We start from the raw sequence: 25,442 nt of genomic DNA on the forward strand, positions 1-25,442 counted from the left end.
GTGTTTTATTCCCACCACCTCTTTGGTTTGTGGCTCTTGGCAGAAGGTCAAGAGGGCAGGGAAAGAGATGATAGGGCCTTTCAAGTTTCTGATCACCTATCATTTTCATCAAGGGCAAGGCATCTCAGTATATCTCCTCCTGAATGATTTATCGGGGTGCTCTAGTGTTCCCTCTCCCTGAGGCATTGGGAAGGAGAGTCTCCAAGTAACTGCAGAAACTGAGACTGAAAGAATATATGGCCAGTGGAAGGGGCGACTGCCCAGTTGAATCATGAGTTAAATTCTAATTTATCAAGACCTTGAATCTGAAGGCTGCCACTTCTAACAGTGTCTTATTTGTTTTATTTGTTTGTTTGTTTAGGGATAAGACCTCGTGGATATGTCGAAACAGCCAAGTTCCAATGTTAGAACCATCCAGGTAAGTAGGTATATTTTTGTTTTACCATTAGCTCTGTGGCTTCTGGTCTGATTTTTTAATACGTCATTTTACTGCAATTTTTGTTTATCTCTAACTGATTATTAACTTTAAGAAGAAAAGAACTTTCCTCTTTATAAGACTTAGGAGGTAGAATTGAGAAAGGATTGTAAAACTGACAGGGTATAACTGAGAGTCGAAGCTACTTTTAATTGCTCTGAATTGTGAGACAAAGTTTAATAGTGAGAATTGCATTCTAGAAAACATACTAGGTTCACAATAACTTTTTCTATCCCTTGTGAAGAACCGGAGAGAGGTTTCTGACGGCTCCAAAATAGCAAGTAGGAAATGCTATTTTCTCTGATTCGACCAGTATATCTGGCATGCATGTATTAAAATATACTGTTCCCTATAAAGATGTATAGCTATTACATGTTAACAAAATACAATATGTCTATATGTGATATGAAAAGAACATTCAATTTTCATTTTTAAAAGAAACTCAACTTATATATAACACAGCAATAGGTCACAGTTTGCTTGGCTCATATGTTTCAAGTATATCTTTTGGTGGCAGGAGGTTTATCTAAGAAGCAGAGCACATGAGTAGTATATGTGAGGCTCTGAGTTCAATTCCCAGCACTAACAAAATAAATCTTTCTTTAAACAATAACCTTTTAAAATCAACTGTTCCCTCAAATCCTTGTGAGTTTACGTGTATATGTTATTTTGTCTTCATGCCATTCCAACAAATAAACTCTTTGGTTGTTTAAAACTGACTTGTGTCATCCACAAAGGGGAGCTACAGAAGCAGGCATTTTGAAATGTAGATACAATATGAAAATAACCTTCAGTGCTGTTTTTACTCGACTTACTCTATTGTTTATTTTGAGGGCTTTGGGTTTGACTCTCAAATAACTCCCACCCCAAGACTTTGGGCATGATGCTTTACTGTCAAATTCTGTTTTCCTTTCATCAGTTCAGAATCTAGCTGTGCTTTCTCCTAAGAAGCTTCTTTCCTTTCCGATCATTTCCAAATACTTCAGAGCACACCGTGGTTCCTGAGTCTTGTCACTCTAATGCACCAATACAGCAGTAACACTATCACAAATGGCTGACTGAGTTTTGGAGGGATCTGCATTTGGCCAGGCTGTGCCCACATCTTGAAAAGTCTAAGAAATCCTAGTTTACAGCAACGGTAAAGGGTGTTGGAGAGACAGGTCTTTACTTGTCATGACTAATGCATACTTTTAAATTGATGGAGTTCTTAAGTGGCAGGATGTATACCAGTCTCTGGAAACCTGTCACTGAGCAAGTCCAAGGAGGGGGGTCTATGTTTTTGGTAAGAATTCTTTTCTACATGGTGACATTCAGCAGTCTGGAATCTATCTAGTGAGTCTCTGATGTATCTTGGCAACGGCACTGGGCATTATTTTGTCACCTGGACCTGTGAACCTTGAGCCTTCGAATCTCCTCTTTTACATGATATTCAAATAGTAGCATGGACTCTGAAACAGACTGCAGTCCTGAATCCATCTTGTGCTGGTACAGAAACACAGAAAAGGGTTTCCCTGCTGGTTTACCCCGCTGGACCTCCATTTCTAAACTTGTGATATGGAGATAATAGTAGTTCTATTTAGGAATTAGCAAACAAGATCCTGAAAACAGCATGGTAAGCAATAATTGGAGACCAGCCATTATTCTATTTATGATCACAAAGATAGTTTATATCAGAGTTGTGATCGCTGCACTCCAAGCTCTTGAAGCGCTGAACAGAAAATTTCCTTTTTATTTTTCAGAACACTATCAAGTCGCTTTTTCATCTATGCCTTTTAAAGCTGAAAGTGTATTGATTTTTCTTTCTTAGTGGCCTCTGGCTCATACAAGTCTCCACTGAAAATTCACTAGCATTTTATTTACTAAATTTGACCTTGATGTATTTTAAGGTCTACAATACTTAAAACGCTGTTATTGACCACTCTCAATATCTATTATTATGTTGCATTACACAAAACCCATCAACTTTACCAACATGGGCAATCAGTGGTTCCTTATGGATGTGGTGTTGTCTCTTTCAATGTATTTGATGTCTCACCAAAAGACCAAGTGCACTTTCAAATGAAATATATTTTGTTGTGGCTAGCATTAGCACTGTCTTATATTTTCCTATAATCTTTACATTAACCTTAAATAGGGCACATTAATATGAAAGTGATTATACAATACATAATGGTTCATAGTAGGAACATTAGATTATGATTTTCTTTGAAGGAAATACAAAATCTGATTGATGAGAGACCCCCTCCAATTGTGTAAATATGATTGGGTGCTCTTAAATGGGTGAATTGATAAACTTTAATCACTTCAAATTTAAAAAAATTATTTTTATGTGTATGGATATTTTGCCTGCATGTATACCACATGTGTGCCTGGTGCCCACAGAAACCTGAAGCGGGAGATAATGGATCCACCATGTGGGTGATAGGAACAGAACCTGGTCCAGCCAGTGTTTTTCACCTCTGAGCCAGATTTCCAGTCCATACTCACTTCTTTTTATTAGACTCTTATCTCCAATCTAACTCAAATGCCATTTCCAGGGGGCGTAGTATATCTTCAATCCAATTCAACTACCCCTTTCAGGGAGCATAGTATGTGCCAGAAGTAGGGTACACAACAATGAGTTGGTACCTGAGATCTCTGGTACGGTCATAGCCTGCTATACTTAATAGCTAAATAACTTTGGGCAAGCAGTTTATCCTTTTTGTCCTTCATTCTCTGCTTATCTGAATGAGTAGCAGACCATTTTTCATAGTGTTCCTGCAAGTATGAAATGGATTTAATGCATGTAGATGCTAGATCAGTACCTGAGTGATAGTAATTAATAAATGGTTGCAATACATCAGTCAGTCATCATCATACTATCTTTTTTTTTATCAATTCCCAAAGTATATGACTTAGAAAACCATAAGTTTCATGTAAGAATACTCATAAGTGTTTGGAAAAATTTCTCAGAGTCTATTACTTCTTAAAAGCATTTTATTCTCCTCATGAAGGCGGTGTTTACCAAGCATTTTGGATTTTTCAATGAGCAATCTTCTAGAACGTGTTTTGCAATGCAAATTTCTAACAGTTTAGATTTATATCTCTATTTTGCCTGGATTGAGTGAACTGAGCCTCTTTCAACTGTACTTCTCATAGGCAAGCAATTTAAAGAATGTGCCAGAAAATATGGACTCAAGCAATTACAGATCTCTATGAGTTTAAAAGTCCTTAGTTTTATTTTCTGTAAAACCTAAAGAAACACTATTACATAGCAGGGTAAGGAATGACCATTCTTTTTCTTCAAGGAACTCCATTTCCCCCATGTACCAGAATAACAGGAAGGTTAGAATTTAGGTTCATCCTTATAGAAGGTAGATAGTTGTCTTTCATGATAGTTGAAGATGGACTTTGAACTGTAAGAGGAGTCCAAATCTACTATTGTTTCTCAGTGCATTAAGTCTTAGGCAATGATATAAACACAATCTAAAGGAACCAGGTGATTTTCCATAGAATAAAGAGATCTCTTTAAGATGCTTGTAAAGTTCTATATCAGATGATGACAATTTTTTTTCTGTAAAAAGACCACGTGGACAATAAATATGTTAGGCTTTGGAATGTTTGGTCTGCTTCAACTACTATGTCTGCTATTAGTCTCTGAAGCAGTCACAGGACCATAAGTGGATGAATGTGCCTGTTTCCCCACAGCTTATTTAAAATGTAAAATTTCAATTGTGGGTTGCATTTGTCCTTTGGATTGCAACTTGACAATCTCATTGTTGATTATAATGGTAGCTGCAACCAAGGCAACACCAGCACATTCTGTACACTAGGTCTGTTCCCTTCAGTTGAAGGGATGTGACATGACAGGTGGCAGGGAAAGTTAGAACTGTTGAGAAATCTAATCCCATCAGCCATCTGTGCAGTGGCTTTCTCTAATGAGACCAAGTGATACCAGGCACTGGCTGCATACCCATTTTGGGAGTTGTCACAGGCCTCTCCAGGGCCTCAACTCACACAGAATCAGTTATCTCTGGGTTGACACTAATACATTCTTTCTGATATTTGTCCTCCCCATGAGATCTAAGGATGCCATGGCTGGCTAGAAATGAGGCTTATACCCTAGTTGTGGCTGCCCTATGTGATTTTACTAGAACAGTCCTCAAGATTTGTAAATAGAAGACGTGTCAAGTGACCTTTAGGGCTCTGACAAGCTTCTAATAGCCTGTGAATCTCTTGAGAGTAGCTTCTAAGGCTTAGTTTTTGTCTGACAAAAATAGCTACAGATATTCAATTCCTGTATACCTGCTACAGTGCAATGTGACTTTCATATACCATAAGCTAGGATTGGAAAAATGAGATGGTGTACCTAGGATTATCAGGTGACTCGGACACTCAGTATGATCCTAAAATGCAGGCTTGTTGCTAACTCTTCCAACTCCTGATACAGGGGTGGATGACTATGGACCATCTTAAGGGAACCCACAAGTGCCAAGCCACTTGAGCAACCAACATTCATAAATAGTGCCTTTTGAATTAAGAAGCTGATAGCCACTTAAAGTCATATTAAAAGCAAGTTGATTTGAAGTGAAAAGCACAAAGCAAACTAATTCAATGATGAATGTGGTCTTGAAATATAAACAAATATGGCAACTGTATTATGTCTGGCTTAACTGACTTAATCAAGCTTTGTGTGAACCTAAATCTAACTTTATCACACAAAGGAAAGGCTATCTGGGCCCTGCACTGTTAGGGAGTATGCAGTTCTGTACTATGGAAAACTTTTCCTTGCTTCACAATCACATGTAGAACAAACTATTTCCATGCCACACATTGTAGTATGTCTTTATTGTACCCACCCATTAACATTGCTCTTCTACTCTCCATAGCCCAGGGCATAAAGGCTCCATGGAAGAAGAAAGGAGCTTCTGTTAAAGCAAAGATTGTGTGCAGACAGGTTTTATAGACTGGTTTTCCTGGGTTAGATTTCCAGTTTAAAAAAAGGATTCCAAATGTATGACAGTCCTCACTACAAAGGAACAGACCACTGTCCTGCCTGTCTGGTCAGCTAGTCAGTGCATTGATTAAGCTAAAAATCCTAACAGTGACACATGCTTTCCCTCGTATTTTATTTAAATTGAAAACAAAGAGTTCACTCTTATTTGATGCTTGTTTTACTGTAGAGGCAAGGCCATTTCTTTGATCATAGATCTACTGTTTCTTTCTTACATAAACCACTCATACAAACTGTTTATGATTTCCAATACTGCTTTCTTTAAAGTGTAGCAAGGGCTTGAATATAGCAGTTTCACTCTCAGGTGGGTTTGGTGTTACTCCAACTAATGCTCTTCCATGCTTTGATGAGGGCTCCAACATTGTGACATGAAGCAAAGACTCATATCCTGACGAAAAGATGTCACGTTCTTAATGCTGACATTTGCAAGTACTTCAGAACTATAACCTGCTCCCACTAACCAATTGTTCACATCACCTTAAAAGCTATACAGGGCATTCTTGAAACCTGCTTTACCATGGATGACAAGATTACGGTTGAGTCATTCAGGAAATAATTGAAGAGAACAAAAAGTGTTGACAGAAGAGTGTTGTGGGGAGGGAGACCTTACAGCATTGAAACATCATGGGCGAAGAACAGTGACTGAGTCAAAGTTTCTTAAAACTGTTGAGGGGGAACTGTTGATGTTCTGAATCTACTCCACATTTCAAGAATGTCTAGGCCATTTATGCATTTTACAGCTTTAGAATTTTATTTTAAAACAAGTTGGGTATCTCTTAGTTGGTAGAAGTGTGCGTTCACCTGTAACTCTTATTTTCTGCTAACATACCACAAAGAATCTCATTTTCTATCTTAAAAGCACACCTTTTTTCACAAATTTTCTGTAAAGATGCTGTCAATTTCAAAGTGTCATGTTGCATTTCATTCAGGAAAGGATAAGGCCCAAGAATAGGACAGAGCAGAGAGAAATTCTGAAACATACAAACCTATAGGACTTTCTGTCTGCTGGAAGAGAATGGCACACAGGAGGCCATCAGTACTGGAAGGAGGAACTGGGACATTGGATAACAAAAGATAGAATCAGTGGGTGTGGGAGTCCTCTCAAACAAACACACAATGTTCAGATAAATCACAGCAGTTTCTGAGAAAACAGCTAGTGAGTGAGGACAAGACAGAAGGGGAGGATAGATCAGTGGCTGTGGAATGAGATTTAGTAGGAATGGCCAGGACCTAGTGAGCAGCAGCTATCAAAAGTCTAACCCATTGGGAAAAGAAGATGTCATCCCATTGTAAGCTATATAGTAGTGCCTGAGGTGGGAATATTGTTTCCAGAATCCTCCTGGCTCAAAGCCTAGAGCCAAGGAAAGAGAACAATACAAATAATTAAGGGAGTGGTGGAATTAACTTACAGGGAATTCTTTCTACTTTTCTTCACCTGGTGAGATCAAGAGCAGTATTAATTTCACATCAGATAGGTCTTCTATCAGGAAACAGTATCCTTCTCTAGCCAAAGATGACCTGTTAGATTTTTTTTCCATTCACAATTTGGAGAGTGTAACAAATTATGTATAGCTTGGAAAGGTTATGGACCAGGCCTGCTGTATCAGGGGCATTTTTTTTCCTGTTTCTTAAAGAACCATGATCAATATACCAGCCAAAACTTTATTAATGATTCACCATTCACGCCCAAACCAGCACCTTGAGATTTATATTCTTTTTATGGACTTTTAAAATTGTAATTTATTTATTTTAGCTGTATTGTTTATTTATTTATTTATTTTATTAATTTATTCTTGTTACAGGGCATATTTTAAGATAGCTAAAATGAGTAAACTTCAAATAGGAACAAGAAACAAAGAAGAGTTACATTGCAAAAGGAAAAAAAATGCCAAGAACTATCTACCTTTGAATCCATAGAGAATATATATACATTTCCATCTCACATTGATTCTAAGTCATTTATGTCAAGCCTTTTCTGTGTTTGTTTATTCTGTTTTGAAAAAGTAGAGCTTACATTACACATAATTTGAATAGAAAACATCATACCCACTTTACAGATGGAAATACTGAGTGATTGAAAAGTTATTTTATTTGTGTTCAGGCATAGAGCAGGCAGTGAAAAAAGGTAAGAATATGAACCATTTTTTTAGATGACAGAAGCAAAACTTATGTACAAGTCTGCATTTTCCCTTCAAATTCAAGTTATAAAGATTTTTTTCTTATGGCTATATTATAGACTATAATTTGTCACTCAAACACCACTGCCCTACAATTATAATAACAAAGCTTCTTTAATCATCTTATTACTAGTGTAGTGCATGACACAGTTGACAAAGCACTGCTCTTATAGTCCCTTATTGATGCAGTATAATGATTGGATGCTCAAAATGTTTTCAGGCTGTTTTTGTTCCCATCAATATTTGCTGTTCTAAAAACCCATTTAGGTTCCTGATTTTTTGAGTGATGCCGTCAAGAAGAAAAAGTGTCAAGTCACCGAGTTAATGGCCCATTTTTCAATGTAGCTTTTGTTTGGCATCTACTTCAGAAGTATGCATTTTGTGTTCTTCTTTTCAAAGGTCACTCTCAAAGTATTAAGTCTGAAATCTTAGCGCTGGTTAGAGCTAACTTTAGCCAAGGGAAAGGAACCCTTAGGACACTGGATTGGTAGAGTGAAAAGGTTAACTCTAAAAAATTGATTTGGAAACGTGACATTTGTTTGTTGTATTGTTTATATGACCTTGATCATAAACGTTAAACTCTTTGAGGTTTAATCTGTTTATCAGTCAAACAAAAATAATATCAACTCCACAAGACTGAGTGTTGTAAAGAAAAGGTTGTGGACCCCCGTTTCTACCTCTTTTGCATTTTTATTTTTAGGCAATATATGTTTTATTTTCTGAATTAAAACATAATTACATAATGTCTCTCCAATTACATATTTTCTCTCCTTTCCTCCCTCCAACCATTGATTTCCTCTCAAATCCATGGCCTCTTTTTCTTTGTTACTGTTTTCTTATGATCCCTCTTCAATGTTAGTGTGTCTATTGGTGTTGTCCTTGTTTAGGTCTTGTTTAGGCAACCGTGTTGTGAAGCTTTTCTGCCAATTCTAGGAGGGGCAATCTCACACCGGATTTTTGGGTCCTCTGGCTCTCACAATCTTTCTGCCCTCTCCTTTGTGCTGTTTTCCAAGCTTCAGGTGCAGGAGTTGTTTTGTAGATGTATCCAAAGGAGATGGATAGCCTGTGCTCAGTTGTTCTCTGTATTTTGACTAGTTGTGGTTTTCTGTTAATGGTCTTTATCTGTACAAAGAAAAGTTCCTTTGATGAATACCATTTTGTATTTTTAGATGTTCTGACAAGACTTTACTTGAAGGACGGTCTCCATGGTCAAGGAGTTTAAAAACATGATGTAGCCCATACCTAGGGATGATGAAGCACAGAACAGCAGCCACTTTATCAATTAGAAAGGTTCATAACAACTTCCAGCTCTACTTCACTCTTATCAACCACTTATGGAAAGGCAACCAGAAGTTCTAAAGATACTCTTCAAATAAGAAAATGTTGTCATCCCATAACATGATAGCCAGCTGGGCGCGGTGGTGATGCCTTTAATTTCAGCACTCAGGAGGCACAGGCAGGTGCCTGTGAATTTGAAGCCAGCCTGGTCTATAGACTGAGTCCAGGACAGCCACAGCTACACAGAGAAACCCCGTCTCAAAAAACAAAACAAAACAAACAAACAGGATCACCTTTGCATGTTTCCTTACTGAAAACTATATTTGATCATAAAGCATATAAACTTGATCAAATAGCTTCACAACCAAATCTTTCAGAAACAGTATTTTAACCCAAATTCACCACAAGGAAGATACTTCCTATATATTCACACTAAACAGGTTGAATGGGATCCTCTAAATAAACTTCTTTTTTAGGAGAGGAGAGGTCAGGATCTTCCTTTGTGGCCCAGGATGGCCTCAAACTTACAATCTGTTTTTCTTTTTCTTTCTTTTTTTGTGATTGTATGTCATTTATTGTAATAAAAATGACAAAATATTCATTAAAGCATGACAGGAGAATATGAGAAAGAAAACCCATTTGAACATTAATGCTCTTATTTTTTATGTTTTTTATTTACTAATTTACTTATTTGTATTAGAATAATATGTGGATATTTCAGAAATTAATAGATTAATTATGTACATATCAGCAATTTTGAAAGAGGTAAAAAGTAATCCTATTGGGCTTGGTTTACTATTCAATGTTTTTCAAATTTCAGCCACCAAAGTGCTGAGATTCAGGTGTGTGCCACTGTACTTGGCTCCAACTGAACTTTTAATTAATCATTCTTCTCTCAAATAGTTATTGCATTGACCTTTTTCTTTTTTCATCAAAATGATAGTGAAGAAAATAGTCTATTGGTCCAATATAGAACATCTCCTCTGAGTCTGTTCACATTGTTTTGGTCTTATATACATCCTCTATGGGCACTCTATCACTGAAACACATTCCTGGTAAATAGCATTATTTTATGTCCCCCTAGGAAATAAAAAATAGTATATTCAAATTAAAATGATAAGAGATGACCTGGAGGGATGATGCCTTCCTGAAATTCCAATTGTTGGGCAAGCTGAAGCAGAAGGATCATTTGAGGGTAGGAAGCCAGCCTGGGAAACATAGTAAGATCATGATCTCATAAGATTCATAAAATATTGTTTTATATTTACCAGAACATAAGATCTATATTTCCTTCTGTCCTCTTTGTCTCTTATGATACACAGTGATGACAAATACTTCTTGGCATCCATCAAAATGATGTGCCCTTCTTGCTATTTTCCACAAACACTTTGAAACTTGTTTCCGTTTTGTGGGATCAGGATTGTCCAACACAAAGGAGAGTTTTCAAGCCTGTTTTCCTTGGAGGCAAAACGCAAGCCTGCTGTGTTGCATGAATGTTGACCCTGGCTATTTCCCATGTTATAGGTGAATCATCACCCTGACAACAGAGCATATGCTCAGTGGCTCCAAATGGACATTATTAAACTTAATTTCATTTGGTGTGGTACCTGAATCATCCACTTTGTGTCACAAATTAGCAAAACATTTTGCTCCTTTTGCTTAGACAACATTTTCACTTATAGAAAAATGAAATTTCAACTTTTCAAGCCCATATATCCAATTACTTATAAGGCAGAATTTTATCTTCATTGGAAAAATATGTTCTAGTTTTAAAAATAGTTTAACACATGTTTTATTTGAGTGGTTTCTGTTTGAAGACACTTTTGGTATGTATTAAACATTTTCATCTTTTGATTTCTGTCTAAATATGGGTGAAATTTAAATTTACATATCATCTCAAGTTCAAATTACTGTGTCACCATATTCTTATATATTTTAGTGTTTGAAGTGTTTCATGTTTACAAGAAGGCGTTTTAAGCTTGCAACTGAAGGAGATTAGTATTTCATCTTAATAATGGACAAGAACCAAATTTTTATTAAAAAAGGAAATTCATTTTATAGTACTTTCCCTTTTCTTTACTGTCCTTCACATGAGCGTGTCATGGAGAAGATAGAAGAATGTCAACTCAGGGACCTGAGGTGATGCTGGGACCATGATAGGATGTTACAGGAAGGAGGTGGCAATTTACAAAGTATGAAAGCACCCTCATCATTGTACATATAAAGGAAACTGACAGAGAACTAAGTGTAGAATAGCTTCTGTGGATGCTCTTTTTTCCTTTTCTATCATTATGTGCCCCTTCCTCATCACTGAAAAGGGAAAATGATATGTGCCATAGGAGCGCCACAGCCGGAACAAACTGTCCTAAAAAATTCTTCCATCTGGAGATCCAAGACTGCAGCGAACAGTGTGGACCGTGTTTAGATGCTCCAGAAAACAATTCAGGGAATTGCTCAGAATTCTGAAGCATGAACACTGAGGTCCCCAGACCACTGCAGCAGGAGTGCTCCACGGATCGAAGGGACCAGGGTGCAGAGAAGCGGCAGCGGCAGCAGCTGCGGTGGCAGCAGCTGAGGTTTGCAGTCTGAGCCCTCCAGCAGAGGCAATTGGTGTGGTGGCCAGTGGGAGTTGCTGTGGGAGAGGGGACTCTGGGCAGGATTTGGGCGGAGCGGTGCCCTGAGACCCAAACTGTACTTGGCGGGCAGTTCAGACCCTGAGTCCCAAGCTCATCTCAGCGTGCAGTTCGGCCGCAAAGACACTAGCTCAGCTCAGCACGCAGTTCCACTGCTGTGACGCAGGCTGAGCTCATCGCACAGATTTGTCCCAGAGTCCCTAGCTGGACTTGCCGGGCAGTTGGGTCCAGAGACTCTAGCTGAGCTGTGCACACATCACGGTCCTGAGACTCTGGCTGGACTCTCCGCGCAGTATAGGCCCGGAGTCCCTGGCTGAATTTAGCGTGCAGAGACTCTAGCTGAGCTTTTTGTACAGTCCCGGCCCTGAGACACTAGTTGGACCCTGTGTGCAGTTGGGGCCAGAATTCCTGGCTGAACTTGGTGAAAGGTTCGGGCCCTGAGACTATAACTGACCACGGCCCGCACTTTTGGCCCTCACTTTTGGCGCTCAGTCCCAGCCCGGAAACTCTGGCTGGACTCTGTGAGCATTTTGGGCCTAGGTCCCTAGCTGAGCTTGGCAGATGGTTCGGGCCTTGAGAATCAAGCAGAGCTTGGCTCGTGGTTTGGGCCCAGTGTCCCTGGCTGGTCTTGGCAGGGGACCCAGAAGGCTGTGGACACTTTGACCTGACCCAATGCACATTCAGAGACCCAGAACGATTGCAGGACCCACAGTACAGGAGAGCTGAGGACCACTGGCTGTGAGAGTCTAAAATGACAGGGCTAGCCTCCTGCCATCCACACCAGTGAAGCATCAGAGCTTCTGGCCTAGGGAAATCGTGAGAAAACAGTGAATCTATCATCAGACTCCCTCCATCCAACTCTGGAAGCTACCCAACAAAAACAGAGACGGCAAGATGTCTAAAGGACAGTGTAAAAGCATACGCAAAAACAAAACAAAACAAAACCAAAACAATATGGCATCTCCAGATCCCAGCTATCCCAAAGAAAACAACCCAGAGAACTCAAACACAACGGAAATACAAGAAAATGACCTCAAATCCTTAGTAATGAGGATGATATGGAGGAAACAAATAAAATTCATAATCAACCCATCAGAATGGCTAAGATAAAAAATTCAAGTGACACCACATGCTGGCGAGGATGTGGGGAGAGAGGAACACTCCTTCATTGCTGGTGGGAATGCAAACTTACTAGTTTTCTGTACTAGTGTACTACAGCCACTTTGGAAATCTATCTGGCGCTTTCTCAGAAAAATGGGAATAAGGCTTCCTCAAGACCCAGCTATTCCACTCCTTGGAATATACCCAGAAGATGCTCCATCACACAACAAGAAAATTTGCTCAACCATGTTCATAGCAGCCTTATTCATAATAGCCAGAACATGGAAACAGCCTAAGTGTCCCTCAGTAGAAGAATGGATAAAGAAACTGTGGTGCATATACACGCTGGAATACTACTCAGCTATTAAAAACAAGGAAATCCTGAAATTTGTGGATAAATGAATTGAGCTAGAAATGATCATAATGAGTGAGTTTAAGCCAGAAGCAGAAAGACTCAAGTGGTATATACTCACTTATATCTGCATATTAGCCCAAGGGGCATGTCCCACGAAAGCCTTCACTTACCAGAAAACTGAGAGAGGGGAGGACGTTCTATTGGGACTCTAGATGAGAGAAGCATGGGAGAATGGCAAAATAGAAGGATCCAGAGGGTCCTAGAAACCTACAAGTAGAACATTATGATAGGCAGATTTGGGCCCACGGGTCCTGCTCAAACTGAGGCACCAGCCAAGGACAATACAGGCAGTAAATCTTAAACCCCTACCCAGATCAGACATTCTCCACAGCAGAGTGGAGAGTGGGATATTACTTTCTCACATACTCTGGTGCCTCACTTTTGACCATGTCCCCTGGAGGGGGAGACCTGGTGGCACTCAGAGGAAGGACAGCAGGTTACCAGGAAGAGACTTGATACCCTATGAGCATAGACAGGGGGAGGTAATCCCCCTCAGGAACAGTCATAGGGGAGGGGAATAAGGGGAAAAGAGAAGGGAGGGAAGAATGGGAGGATACAAGGGATGGGATAACCATTGAGATGTAACAAGAATAAATTAATAAAGGAAAAAAATTCGTAATCAAATGCAGGAAGATGCAGCCAAACAGGTGTGAGACATAAAAGAAGCACATAGAGTGGAACTGGAAAAAGTTCAGGAAAGTGCAAACAACCAGATGAAAGAAATAAATAAAACAGTTCAAGCTCTGAAGACCTATAAAAAGGCAATGGAAGAAATTCAGGAATATACAAACAATCGGATGAAAGAAATAAAAAAATCAGTTCATGATCTGAAGATGAAAGTGGATTCAATGATAAACACACAGACAGAAGGAAAACGAGAACAGGAGAACTCAGAGAAGAAAGTGAGCAACACAGAGGTGAGCTTTTCTAACAGAGTACAAGAGATGGAGAAACGAATCTCAGGCCTAGAAGATACAATCACAGATCTTGAAGCAACCATTAAAGAAAATGCTAAATCTGGAAAAATCCTGACACAAAACATCCAGGAAATCAAAGACATCATGAAAAGAAGAAATCTGAGGATAATAGTCATTGAAGAAAGAGAAGATATCAGACTCCAAGGCCCAGAAACAATTATCAACAAAATCATAGAAGAAAATTTCCTCAATCTAAAGAAAGAGATGCCTATAAACATACAAGAGGCCTACAGAACACCAAATAGAATAGACCAGAAAAGAAAAACTGCCCGTCACATAATAATCAAATCACAAAACATACAGAACAAAGAAAAAATATTAAAAGCTGCAAGGGAAAAGGGCCAAATAACATTTAATGGCAAACCTATCAGAATTACACCCGACATCTCAGCAGAGACCATAAAAGCCAGAGGGGCCTGGACAGAGATCCTGCAAACCCTAAGAGACCACAGATGCCAGGCCAGACTACTTTACCCAGCAAAACTATCAATAACCATTGATGGAGAATACAAAATCTTCCATGACAAAACCAAATTCAAACAGTACCTATGCACAAATCCATCTTTACAGAAGGTACTAGAAGGAAAACTCCATCCCAAAGGGACAAGCTACAACCAAAACTACTCAGGAAATAAATAACTATATCATGGCAAAAACAGAACTACACAAATGCTTGGCTGGAACCAACATCAAAATTGAGACTCTTAACAGTCACTGGTTATTAATATCTCTCAATATCAGTGGTCTCAATTCTCCAATAACAGACTAACTGAATGGGTGCATAAACAAGATCCAACATTCTTCTGTATTCAAGAAACACATCTCACCCATAATGATAGGCATTACCTCAGGGTAAAAGGTTGGAAAAATATTCCAAGCAAATGGTCACAAGAAGCAAGCAGGCGTAGCCATTTTAATATCGAACAAAATAGACTTTCAACCAAAATTAATCAAAAGGGATGAGGAAGGACACTTCATACTCATCAAAGGTAAAGTCAACCAAGATGACATCACAATTCTGAACATCTATGCTCCCAATACAAGGGCACCCACATTTGTAAAAGATGTTAATGAAGCTTAAACCACACATCGATCCCCACACAATAATAGTGGGAGACTTCAACACCCCACTCTCACTGAAGGACAAGTCATTGAAACAGAAACTAAGCCGAGAAATAACATCATTAACCAATGCCATGGGTCAAATGGATCTAACATATATCTATAGAACCTTGCACCCAAACATGAAAGGATATACCTTCTTCTCTGCACCCCATGGAACCTTCTCCAAAATTGATCACATGGTAGTTCATAAAGAAAACCTCAACAGATACAAGAGGATTGAAATAATACCTTGTATCCTATCAGATCACCATGGGCTTAGGCTGCAATTCAACAACAACAGAAATAACAAAAAGCCTACACATATGTGGAAACTAATCAACTCTCTGCTAAATGACACCTGGGCCAGGGAAGAAATAAAGAAAGAAATCAAGGAGTTTCTGAAATTCAATGAAAATGAAGGAACAACATACCCAAATTTGTGGGATACATTGAAAGCAGTGCTAAGAGGAAAATTCACAGCACTATGTGCCTTTAAAAAGAAACTGGAAACATCACACATAAACATCTTAATGACACAACTGGAAGCCCTAGAAAAAAAAAAAGCAGAAACACCCAAAAGGAGTAGATGTCTGGAAATAATCAAACTCAGGGCTGAAATTAACAAATTAGAAACTAAGAAAACAGTCCAAAGAATCAACAAAACCAAGAGCTGGTTCTTTGAGAAAATCAACAAGCTAGACAAACCATTAGCCAAACTAAATAAAAGGCAGAGACAGTATTGAAATCAACAAAATCAGAAGTGAAAAGGGAGACATAACAAGAGACACTGAAGAAATACAAAGAATAATAAGATCCTACTTCGAAGGCACGTATGCCACAAAATTTGAAAATGTAAGGGAAATTGACAATTTTCTTGATCAATTTCACTTGTCAAAATTGAGTGAAGAACAGATAAACAAGCTAAATAGTCCCATTTCCCCTACAGAAATAGAAGCAATCATTGATAGTCTCCTAAGCAAAAAAAGCCCAGGGCCAGATGATTTCAGTGCAGAATTCTACCAGACCTTCAAGCTACTCCAAAAGATATAAATGGATGGATCATTACCAAATTCATTGTATGAAGCCATAGTCACATTGATACCTAAACCTCACAAAGACTCAACAAAGAAAGAGAATTTCAGACCAATTTCTCTTATGAACATTGATGCAAAAATACTCAGTAAAATACTTGCAAAACGAATACAAGAACACATCAAAGATATCATTCACCATGACCAAGTAGGCTTCATTTCAGGCATGCAGGGATGGTTTAATATATGGAAATCCATCAATGTAATGCACCATATAAACAAACTGAAAATAAAAAACCACATGATTATCTCCTTAGATGCAGAGAAAGCATTTGATAAAATCCAACAGCCATTCATATTTAAAGTTTTGGAGAGATCGGGGATACAAGGCACTTTCCTCAACATAATAAAGGCTATATACAGCAAGCCAATAGCCAAAATCAAAGTAAATGGTGAGATACACAAGGAAATTCCTCTAAAATCGGGAACAAGGCAAGGCTCCCCACTCTCTCCATATCTCTTCAATATAGTACTCGAAGTTCTAGCCAGAGCAATAAGACAACAAAAGGAGATCAAGGGTATCCAAATGGGAAAGGAGGAAGTCAAATTATCCCTATTTGCAGATGATATGATAGTCTACAGTAGTGACCCTCAAAATTCCACCAGAGAACTCCTACAGCTGATAAACACCTTCAGCAAATTGGCTGGATACAAAATTAACCCAAAAAAGTCTGTAGCCTTCCTATACACAAATGACAAGCTTGCAGAGGAAGAAATTAGGAAAACCACACCCTTCACATTAGCCACAAGCAATATAAAATATTTAGGAGTTACTCTAACTAAGCAAGTGAAGGACTTGTTTGAAAAAAATTTCAAAACTCTGAAGAAAGAGATTGAAGATGACATGAGAAAATGGAATGATCTTCCTTGCTCATGGATCGGGAGAATTAACATAGTAAAAATGGCCATCTTACCAAAAGCAATCTACAGATTCAATGCAATCCCTATCAAAATACCTACACAATTTTTAAAAGACATTGAAAGTTCAATTCTGAACTTCATATGGAAAAACACAAAACCCAGAATAGCTAAAACAATCTTGTACAATAAAAGATCCTCCAGAGGAATCTCCATACCTGATCTCAAGCTGTACTATAAAGCAACAGTAATTAAAACAGCATGGTACTGGCACAGCAACAGGCTGGTTGATCAGTGGAATCTAATCGAAGACCTGGTGGCATTCAGAGGAAGGATAGCAGGCTACCAAGAAGAGACTTGATACTACCCTATGAGCATATACAGGGGGAGGAATGGGAGGATACAAGGGAGGGGATAACCACTGAAATGTAATGTGAATAAATTAATAACATAAAAAATTTTTTAAAGTAAAAAAAATTCTTCCATCCAATAAGGAATTATAAAATTGCTGTGCAGAGCTAAGGATGAAATCCAGGAATGTATACTAAGTGGAAGTTGAATTTCCTTTGCATATTTTGTGCTGTTGTTTCAGCAATTTTCCTTAGAAAAGAAGGTTTGAAGATGTACTTTTCAGAAGCATTTTCCTCACAATGATTGCTGTCTTAGAATGCCATGCAATTTCTTACTATTCTTAAGGTAAATTTACTTTGTTTTCTTTTTTTTAGGCAAACATCAATATTCCAATGGGAGCCTTTCGTCCAGGAGCTGGGCAGCCTCCGAGGAAAAAAGAGCAAACTCCTGAAACAGAGGAGGTGAGGAAGATAGCTAATAGAGACCAGCAAAGTCTGTTTCCTCCAGGGTCCTCCAAGAGGCAAGATTTCTCAGTTCACAGGGACATTCTGTGTCTTCCTTCCATTTCAGCCAGTGTTAAGTATTTGGCAAAGTTGTTTGAGTATGCCAAGCTTGACTTCGCATTGTCAGTTGATTTTTGTGCACAGGTGCTTTTGGAGTAGTGGTAATCACTGGTTTGGTAAGTTTTCACTCAGGGTCTATGAGGAAACTGAGATGGCTGTGTGTGGCATGGCTTCTGATGGGAGATTAACCTCAGTTAGAGCTCAGTACGTAAACTCATTAAATTATTTTCAGAGTCTAACAATCATCTTGATCTTCCTTTGAAAAGAAGGCTTTCCAATGGAGTCTATGTAGTCTCCCTCCCTGTATTTTTTTCAATATGAATTAGTGTTTGTTGGATCTCTATATGTTCAGTTAACTGTGCTCCAATTCTATGTAACATAGGTATGCCCACAAGGTGCTTAATATCTCTATTTGTAAATAATATAAGCCCACAAAAATAGCTTAATGAGGGTAACAAAATACTAAATTTATGATTTAATGGGGACCTAACAGCATTTGATAGCATAGCTTCTAGAAAGACATCTTCAATTAAAATTCCAGTATGGATATTTAAAGACCGAGGACTTGATCAAATTATTTAACTTTTCCCTCTCCTATTCTTTACTCCCTGCCCAATTCAATATCTTGCTAAAATAGAGAGAAAAAAAACCTAACAATTGCAACAAATAACAAGCGCCCTCCTGAGGTGTTTATGCATTTACTTACATGTGACTTTCCTGATGAATCTGGTCTGATTCTGAGGAGGGATTAAGATTTTAGATCATTTCATGAACACAAAATGAGGGCATTTTAAAAGGTAATGATTTTTATTGTTTTATATTTGGACCACTACCTCAAAGTTTCCTAAAATGACTTTGGTCCTGGATCTAAGCTTTCATCTATGCAGTTTCCTTGTCATGAGCTTAGGTCCTCAGCCTTAGCCACAGAGGAAGTGGAGTATTTCAGTAGTAGTGCTAAATTTTGGAATTTTGGTTACTAAGTCACATTTGATGAGTACAAATTTTGAACACCCAAATAGAAGAGATCGGGCCCTTCTCTGTCTTTTGGTTATATTGTTTTTTTGAGAAAGGATTTCTCTGTGTAGCCCTGGCTGTCCTGGAACTCACTCTGTAGACCAGGCTGTAGATCACAGAGATTCACCTGCCTCTGCCTCCTGTGTCCTGGGATTACAGGTGTGCACCACCACGCCTGGCTGGTTATAATATCCTAAATTCTAGTGCTGCTAACTTTGCCCTCCTGTGAGCTTATGCTCATGTGTCTTCTGCCTGAGATGTTGGACAAGTATATGAGTTTGTAGTAGCCAAGAAGGTTCTTCTCCATCCCTTAGAAGGTTGCCTCCAGGAAGGAGTAAGTGGAATAATGGGCATGGTGTAGTCTGTTAGATGTTTGATAAATAAGCAGCTCTTCAGAAATTGATCTAATTATCCAATTTCATGAAAGACTCCAGGTCTCTTACTCTGCAGATTGTAAGAAAGAGACATGGGAAGTTTAGAAGGGATGGCCATGGGACTCTGCCCTCACCTCCATTGGTTTGCCGTTGTGTTTTTTCTTCCCCAGCTTCTTCTTAAGTTGTGTTTGTCACTACTACTATAGCCAGTTAAAAGTTAGCTTTGTCCTTTCTCATGAAATTGGCTAATATAACAGCTGGGGTGGAGTGGGGAAGTTCACTTCTTCCTTTCCCTTGGTGGAGCAGGCAGCCTGGAGCTCATCCCTGTGCAAGGTAAGTATCTTTCTTTGCAGGCTAGGGAAGCACGTTCTTTTCACTATTTCCTTATCCCTAGTTTGATCGTTTGGGCACACTGTATAAAATTATCAGGGACAAATACCACTTGGTTTGTGACCACATATGTTCTAAGCACTCATGTATTCAAATGGCCAATTAATATTCCTCATAGGGTAGAGAGAATGAGATATCCACAGAGATCTCAAGATCTTAGAGTGTTCCATGCATTGTGCCACTCTTTGTTTTTAGGGTTCATTGGGTAGAACAGAGAGCTAAGGCTCTTCCTTATGTAATACAATTAGATAGAAACTCTTAGGGCTTGTGGGATTAAGGGAGGAAGTGACCTCATGACTCAAACTCTGTCTTGGGCCTCAGAATAAATTTCCCAGAGAAACATCATAAGAAGAGTAGTTGGTTAACTTGTCTTAGCTATAAGGGTACACTTAAATAGGGTTTTTGTGGCTTGGCTTGAGGCCCTAGCTACCTTCTATGGCAGAGTTTGAATGAGGAAATAGAATATGAACTCAGAGTAACTTCCATATTTATATTTATTACTGTTATTTGTAGTTGCAAACTACGAATTGCTGACATTCATAGATTTAAGATTCATATCTTAGCCTCATGTTAACAGAATTATAGTATAGCATGATATTTGTAACATACTACTAGGATCCAGAACAGCTCACCTCTATCCTAGCCAGTTAAGTCCTCCAGGTAAACTAAGACAGTATTTTGATCATGACATCCTCTAAGAAGTGAACAAATGGATGTGTTCTAGCAGAAAAATGGCTTCAGTCGTTGGGGTCTGACAAGCTTTGTGAACACTGACTTTCTTTTGTGTACCTGTGGCTTCTGACCAGCCCTTTGCCCTGCCTACAGACAGGGACTGCATCCTCTGTACATGGCTTGTTAGACATAGGCATACTCCTGGCACAGGGGTCTTCTATCCAACTCCTTTTGCATAAAAAAAGCAGCTGCTTGCTTGAAGTGATCTGAGGGTATTGATGAGCCATTTCTAAGCCTCCAAATCTCCTTTTCAACTAAAATATTCTTATTATGCTACATTGGGACTTTCTGTTAAGCATTTCCTTTTTATCTTGTCCCTTCGCAAGATGCAAACATATTGTTTCATTCTAGGCCAGTTACTTCTTAGTTGTGAGGATTGGGACATTAAAAAACAATTTTTTAAAGCTTTTTTCATACCTTCATCTCACTGATAAGGCAGGGATAAAAGCAGATGTGTAGAGCTAGTGTGAGAATTAAATGACTTGGCGTATGTACCTTCGAACAGCTAGCAATTAAAATGTTTGCTGATATCAGTGAGTCTTCTTCAGTTTTGATCATGAAGAATAAGGAGGCCAAATTCTATTACCTCATGTAAGAGAGCCCGGGGCAAAACTCAGTAGGGTGTCTGCTAGAAAAGAAGGGTGTGAAGATGATGTACCTTGAAAATGCGTCACCATACTGCAAAGTTTTACAGACCCTCTGTGATTCCCATGGCAGGCATTGCCCTTCACGGCACTGCCCCTGAGTCAAGGAATGCTGCAGTGGTTAGTAAGGCTTATCTCATCCTCTCTTTATCTACACTAAAGAGTGAATATCTTCAATTTTCCTGCTGGATTGAAATATCCGTGAAAAGGGCTATCCTCATTATTCAAGTAGAAGTTTATTTACTCATGCTTTAGTTTACTGCAATTCTTATAAATAACAAATTATAAGCAATACAATCTGATTCCTGTTATGTTTTTAAAACATGGTAGAACTTCAGTGTAAAAATGTACCCTGCTGGGCTGCAAAGATAGCTTAGCGATTAAGAGTACTAATTTCTCTCTTCCACAGGACTCAGGTTCAATTCCAAGCACGCACATGGCAGTTCACAACTGTCTGTAACTCCTATTCCAAGGGATCCGACAACCTCACACAGACATTCATGCAGTCAAACACCAATGTACATAAAATAAAATAAACAAATTAAAAATGTGCCATGCTTCCTGAACAATATCATACTATCAAATATTAAATATAGTGACAATTCCCATCATATACCACCTTACTAAATCAAATGCTAATGCTTATCTTGAAGAAAAAAGTAGTCCATTGAGGTCTTAATAACTTGGTAAGAAGGCATCTAGCATTAAGCATTACTATTATTAATTTGTGTTTGTTCACTGCCCCAGACACATAAGTGCAGATATTGACTGTTTGTGTTAAATGTGCCAGCAGTGGAAATGACTTACCTGGGAACTTAGCAGAAGGATCTGGAAACATTTTTCTCTTCATGAGTCTTTATTAAGATCTACCCACCTCCAACCGTGAGAGCACTTTTAAGTGCTGAAACACTTTTCATTTCATTGCTACACATATTTAAAAAGAAGCAACACTTTACAGCCTTGTTAAAAATTCCTTCCTGAAGTGTTTTACAGTTCTAATGACCTTTTCTCTATCTACACTTACAAATGATGAATGTGTTCACATGGAGAAAAAAGCAAGGCCTATGGCTCTGTACATAAACTTAAGGAAACAATAACTTCTAGGGATTTACAGCATCCACACTGAGTTCCTTTATCATTTACTGTGGGTGACACATTAGCTATTTAATCAGCACTGTACCAGCTTCAAAGAAAATAACTACAGGAAGTCTCATTAGCCCTTACAAGAGGAATAACATCTTGGTCTTTTATGCCTACTCATCCTCCCCAATAAATAATTTAAAAACATTTCTATAAGGGACACATCTGCCTAGTGTTTTGTCGTTTGAGGATGCTTAAACACATTCTTCCTGTAGGTGCTAACCATTTTGAGAATGAGACATGGGCAGTCACCAGACCAGGACTAACAGCACGAGCTCTAATCCTGTCCTTCACAGCCAAATGTGCAGTTTCTTATTACACACACACACACACACACACACACACACACACACACACACACACACACGACACCACACACACATACATATCATATACATACACACACACTGAAATACACACACATCACCCATACACACCATACACACACATACACACACCACACACACATACATATACACACACAGCATAGACATCATATATACACACAAACACACAGACCATGCACAAACACATACCATACACACACACACACCATACACATACAACACACACACACACACACACACACACACACACACACACACACACACACACACACACTACCACCACCACCACCACTACCACCACCACTACCATACTTATATTGGTTTATCTAATTCTTGGTTAAGCAGGTGCAGTTATGACAGTGTTGTACTGGGGACTATGTTAGAGTCCTCTGAAGAAACAGACATTTAACATACAGAGTATTTATTTACTGGGGAAAACACTTATAAGAAAGATGAGAGAAGAGTCCTACAGAATTTGGCATTTAAAGGTGTTTAATGATTCTTTGACAACAAGACAGGTTAACTCCTGGCAGCACCCAGCCTATCTCAAAGATGATGATGAGCATCAAGGAACCTCCTTATGGGGATGGCTTCAAATATAGCAAACAAGCCATTGGACAAAATGGACTCATTTTGACCACTGACAGAATTCTGCCTAAAACTTGGCAAGCTTGGATGCAGACAGAGTTGACAGCCAAACTCTGCCAAGACAAGGAAAGCAAGTCCTCAATAGTTCCTGTCTCAGAAATATGTTTGTCAGATATATTGGTCCATAAGGCTGAAGATGATGCTCCAATGTTATAGACAGTTATGGGTGACTCTCCAGGCAGCAAGCTATCTGTCATTTTTTTAACTTGGAAGCTGCTAACCTGCACTTCCTGTCTACTCAGGTAATTAATTTTACTCCTTCTCAAGTCTCTGATGTGGTTGAAGACCAAATAGTTTAGTTTCACAATTGAGCTTAGTTTTTTAGGGGTTAAGATGTTTTTAGGTCTAGTTAGATGTATGATAGATATTGATTTACATTCAGAATTTTAGGCTCATAGAGATAGGAAAATGTTTTCTTCAGGGTTGCCAAATATAGTGAAAACACTATGAAAATAACATGAATATAATTCCTGATTTTTCCCCCTGTGGTTCTTCTTGCTGCATGTAGTTTATTTTATATGTACATAAAAAGCAAATAGTTTTTAAAAAGTGGTTTTGAATTAAAAAAAAGATGAGAGAGAGCTACAGGAGAGTTGTTGAGATCCAGATGAAGGGGAAGAAGAGTGAGGGGCTTGGTGGACGAAACACAGGCCTCAGTATGGCTTTAAGTTCAATTCTCCAGCCTAAATTTCTGCTAGAAGGAATCCCTGTCTCGTAGGTATAGACATACTTTAGGAATGCTGTTGCACTCAGTCATTTACCAGCAGGTATGGTAAATGTGACCTCAGAATGGTGATTAATGAATTTTAGTGATAAGGTGATCACCCAGTTACCTCTGAAGTAATGTGATCCAAGGCATGATGTTCTGGCTGTCAGGGTGATCAAATGTCCCCAAATACCATTCTTTCAAGTAGGTAGGAAGAACAGACTAGCATGCAATTTTCTTCTGTAGTTAGCTACACATAGCAACTGAGCTTAATGATTTATAATCTTATACTATGTGTGCTTGGGCCATGTATATAGAAGTATAGGTTGATTATGGGATTGGTTAGTTAAACCAAAAATCATCAGGGATACAGTCAAAACTTTGCCATCAGGCACTAGAGGAGCCACACACAAAAAGAAAAAGCTGTAGGTTCCTCCCTAAAATTGACTCCTTTAATGATAGGAAATTTAAACTCCTCAAAGCAGTAGGCAAAACTTGCCTGCCTCTACCCTTCGCTCCCATGTTCAAAGCCCCTATTCAAAGATGTTTTCCTTATGTCCTTCTGAGTTGATGTTTCCCAAAGGCACCATAAGACAAAAGGCTGACAGCCACTGCACTCTGAACAAATTTTTGCAAACTCCTGGACTAATTACGGCTAGATGTACACTGACATTTTATAGATTTCTGCCATCAGATATCTGATAAACTAGTCACTTTAAGAAGATGCTTGTGTGGAAAACACAACTCCATCTAGCTGTTGACAGTATTTATTAGTTACTAGACCTGTTGCCCATTGCATCCTAAGTCATACGGAAAGGACTTTGTTTCGTACAGCATTATTTTACATTCCTGTACAACTTCAGAGAACTTTATTGAAACTCTAAGGCTGTCTGAACAATGACACAAGAGAAAGTCACCATGCTGAAATAACACTATGTCTTTCTTCCTTCAGTATTTATTTTCCTGCTCTATATCATGAGCCAGAGAGCCTTGTTTTTAGTGAGTTGAATTTTTCCCCTTTCTTTTCAGGGGGCCCCTCCAACTGTAGAGGAGAAAAAGCCATTTCCGGGAGCAAAGAAACTCCCAGGACCAGCTGTCAACCTGTCGGAAATCCAAAATATTAAGAGCGAACTGAAGTATGTCCCCAAAACTCAACAGTAGTTAAAAAGGGGAAGGTGAGTAGAAAAGCACTCTCTTTGGTTGAAAAAGACTATTTTCCAATGGGAATTTTCCACAGGAGGAGTTTCTACCTGGAGTGTTCAATTTAGACAGCTTTGTGTACAGTTTTCGGGGAAAGCCCCACCTTTCGGGGGGTTTATCTTAGTCCATAACTGCTTGGAGAACCAGCAATGCTGCTTGCCTATTGGTTCCTTTCTCATCCTTCTTCTAGTTAGGGAAAGATGAGGTTAGGTGAGGGCAGCTTGCATGCTT

At 38.8% G+C, this 25,442-nt stretch overlaps 1 protein-coding gene across 4 annotated transcripts in view; it reads left to right on the forward strand.

The window, feature by feature from the left end:
• The window catches only part of SMPX (small muscle protein X-linked), a 57,563-nt gene that overhangs the window by 4,946 nt on the left and 27,175 nt on the right, over positions 1 to 25,442 (forward strand). For all 4 annotated transcript variants that reach the window (XM_084791144.1, XM_084791146.1, XM_084791145.1 and 1 more), the window contains exons 2-4: positions 362 to 418; positions 17,828 to 17,914; positions 25,041 to 25,186. In XM_084791144.1, the coding sequence (XP_084647270.1) occupies positions 380 to 418; positions 17,828 to 17,914; positions 25,041 to 25,172 (258 nt within the window). In that variant the 5' untranslated portion in view covers positions 362 to 379 and the 3' untranslated portion in view covers positions 25,173 to 25,186. The remainder of the gene's footprint in view (positions 1 to 361; positions 419 to 17,827; positions 17,915 to 25,040; positions 25,187 to 25,442) is intronic.

Source organism: Acomys minous (assembly GCF_964271855.1).
Source record: "Acomys minous genome assembly, chromosome: 7".
NCBI classification, from domain to species: Eukaryota; Metazoa; Chordata; class Mammalia; order Rodentia; family Muridae; genus Acomys; species Acomys minous.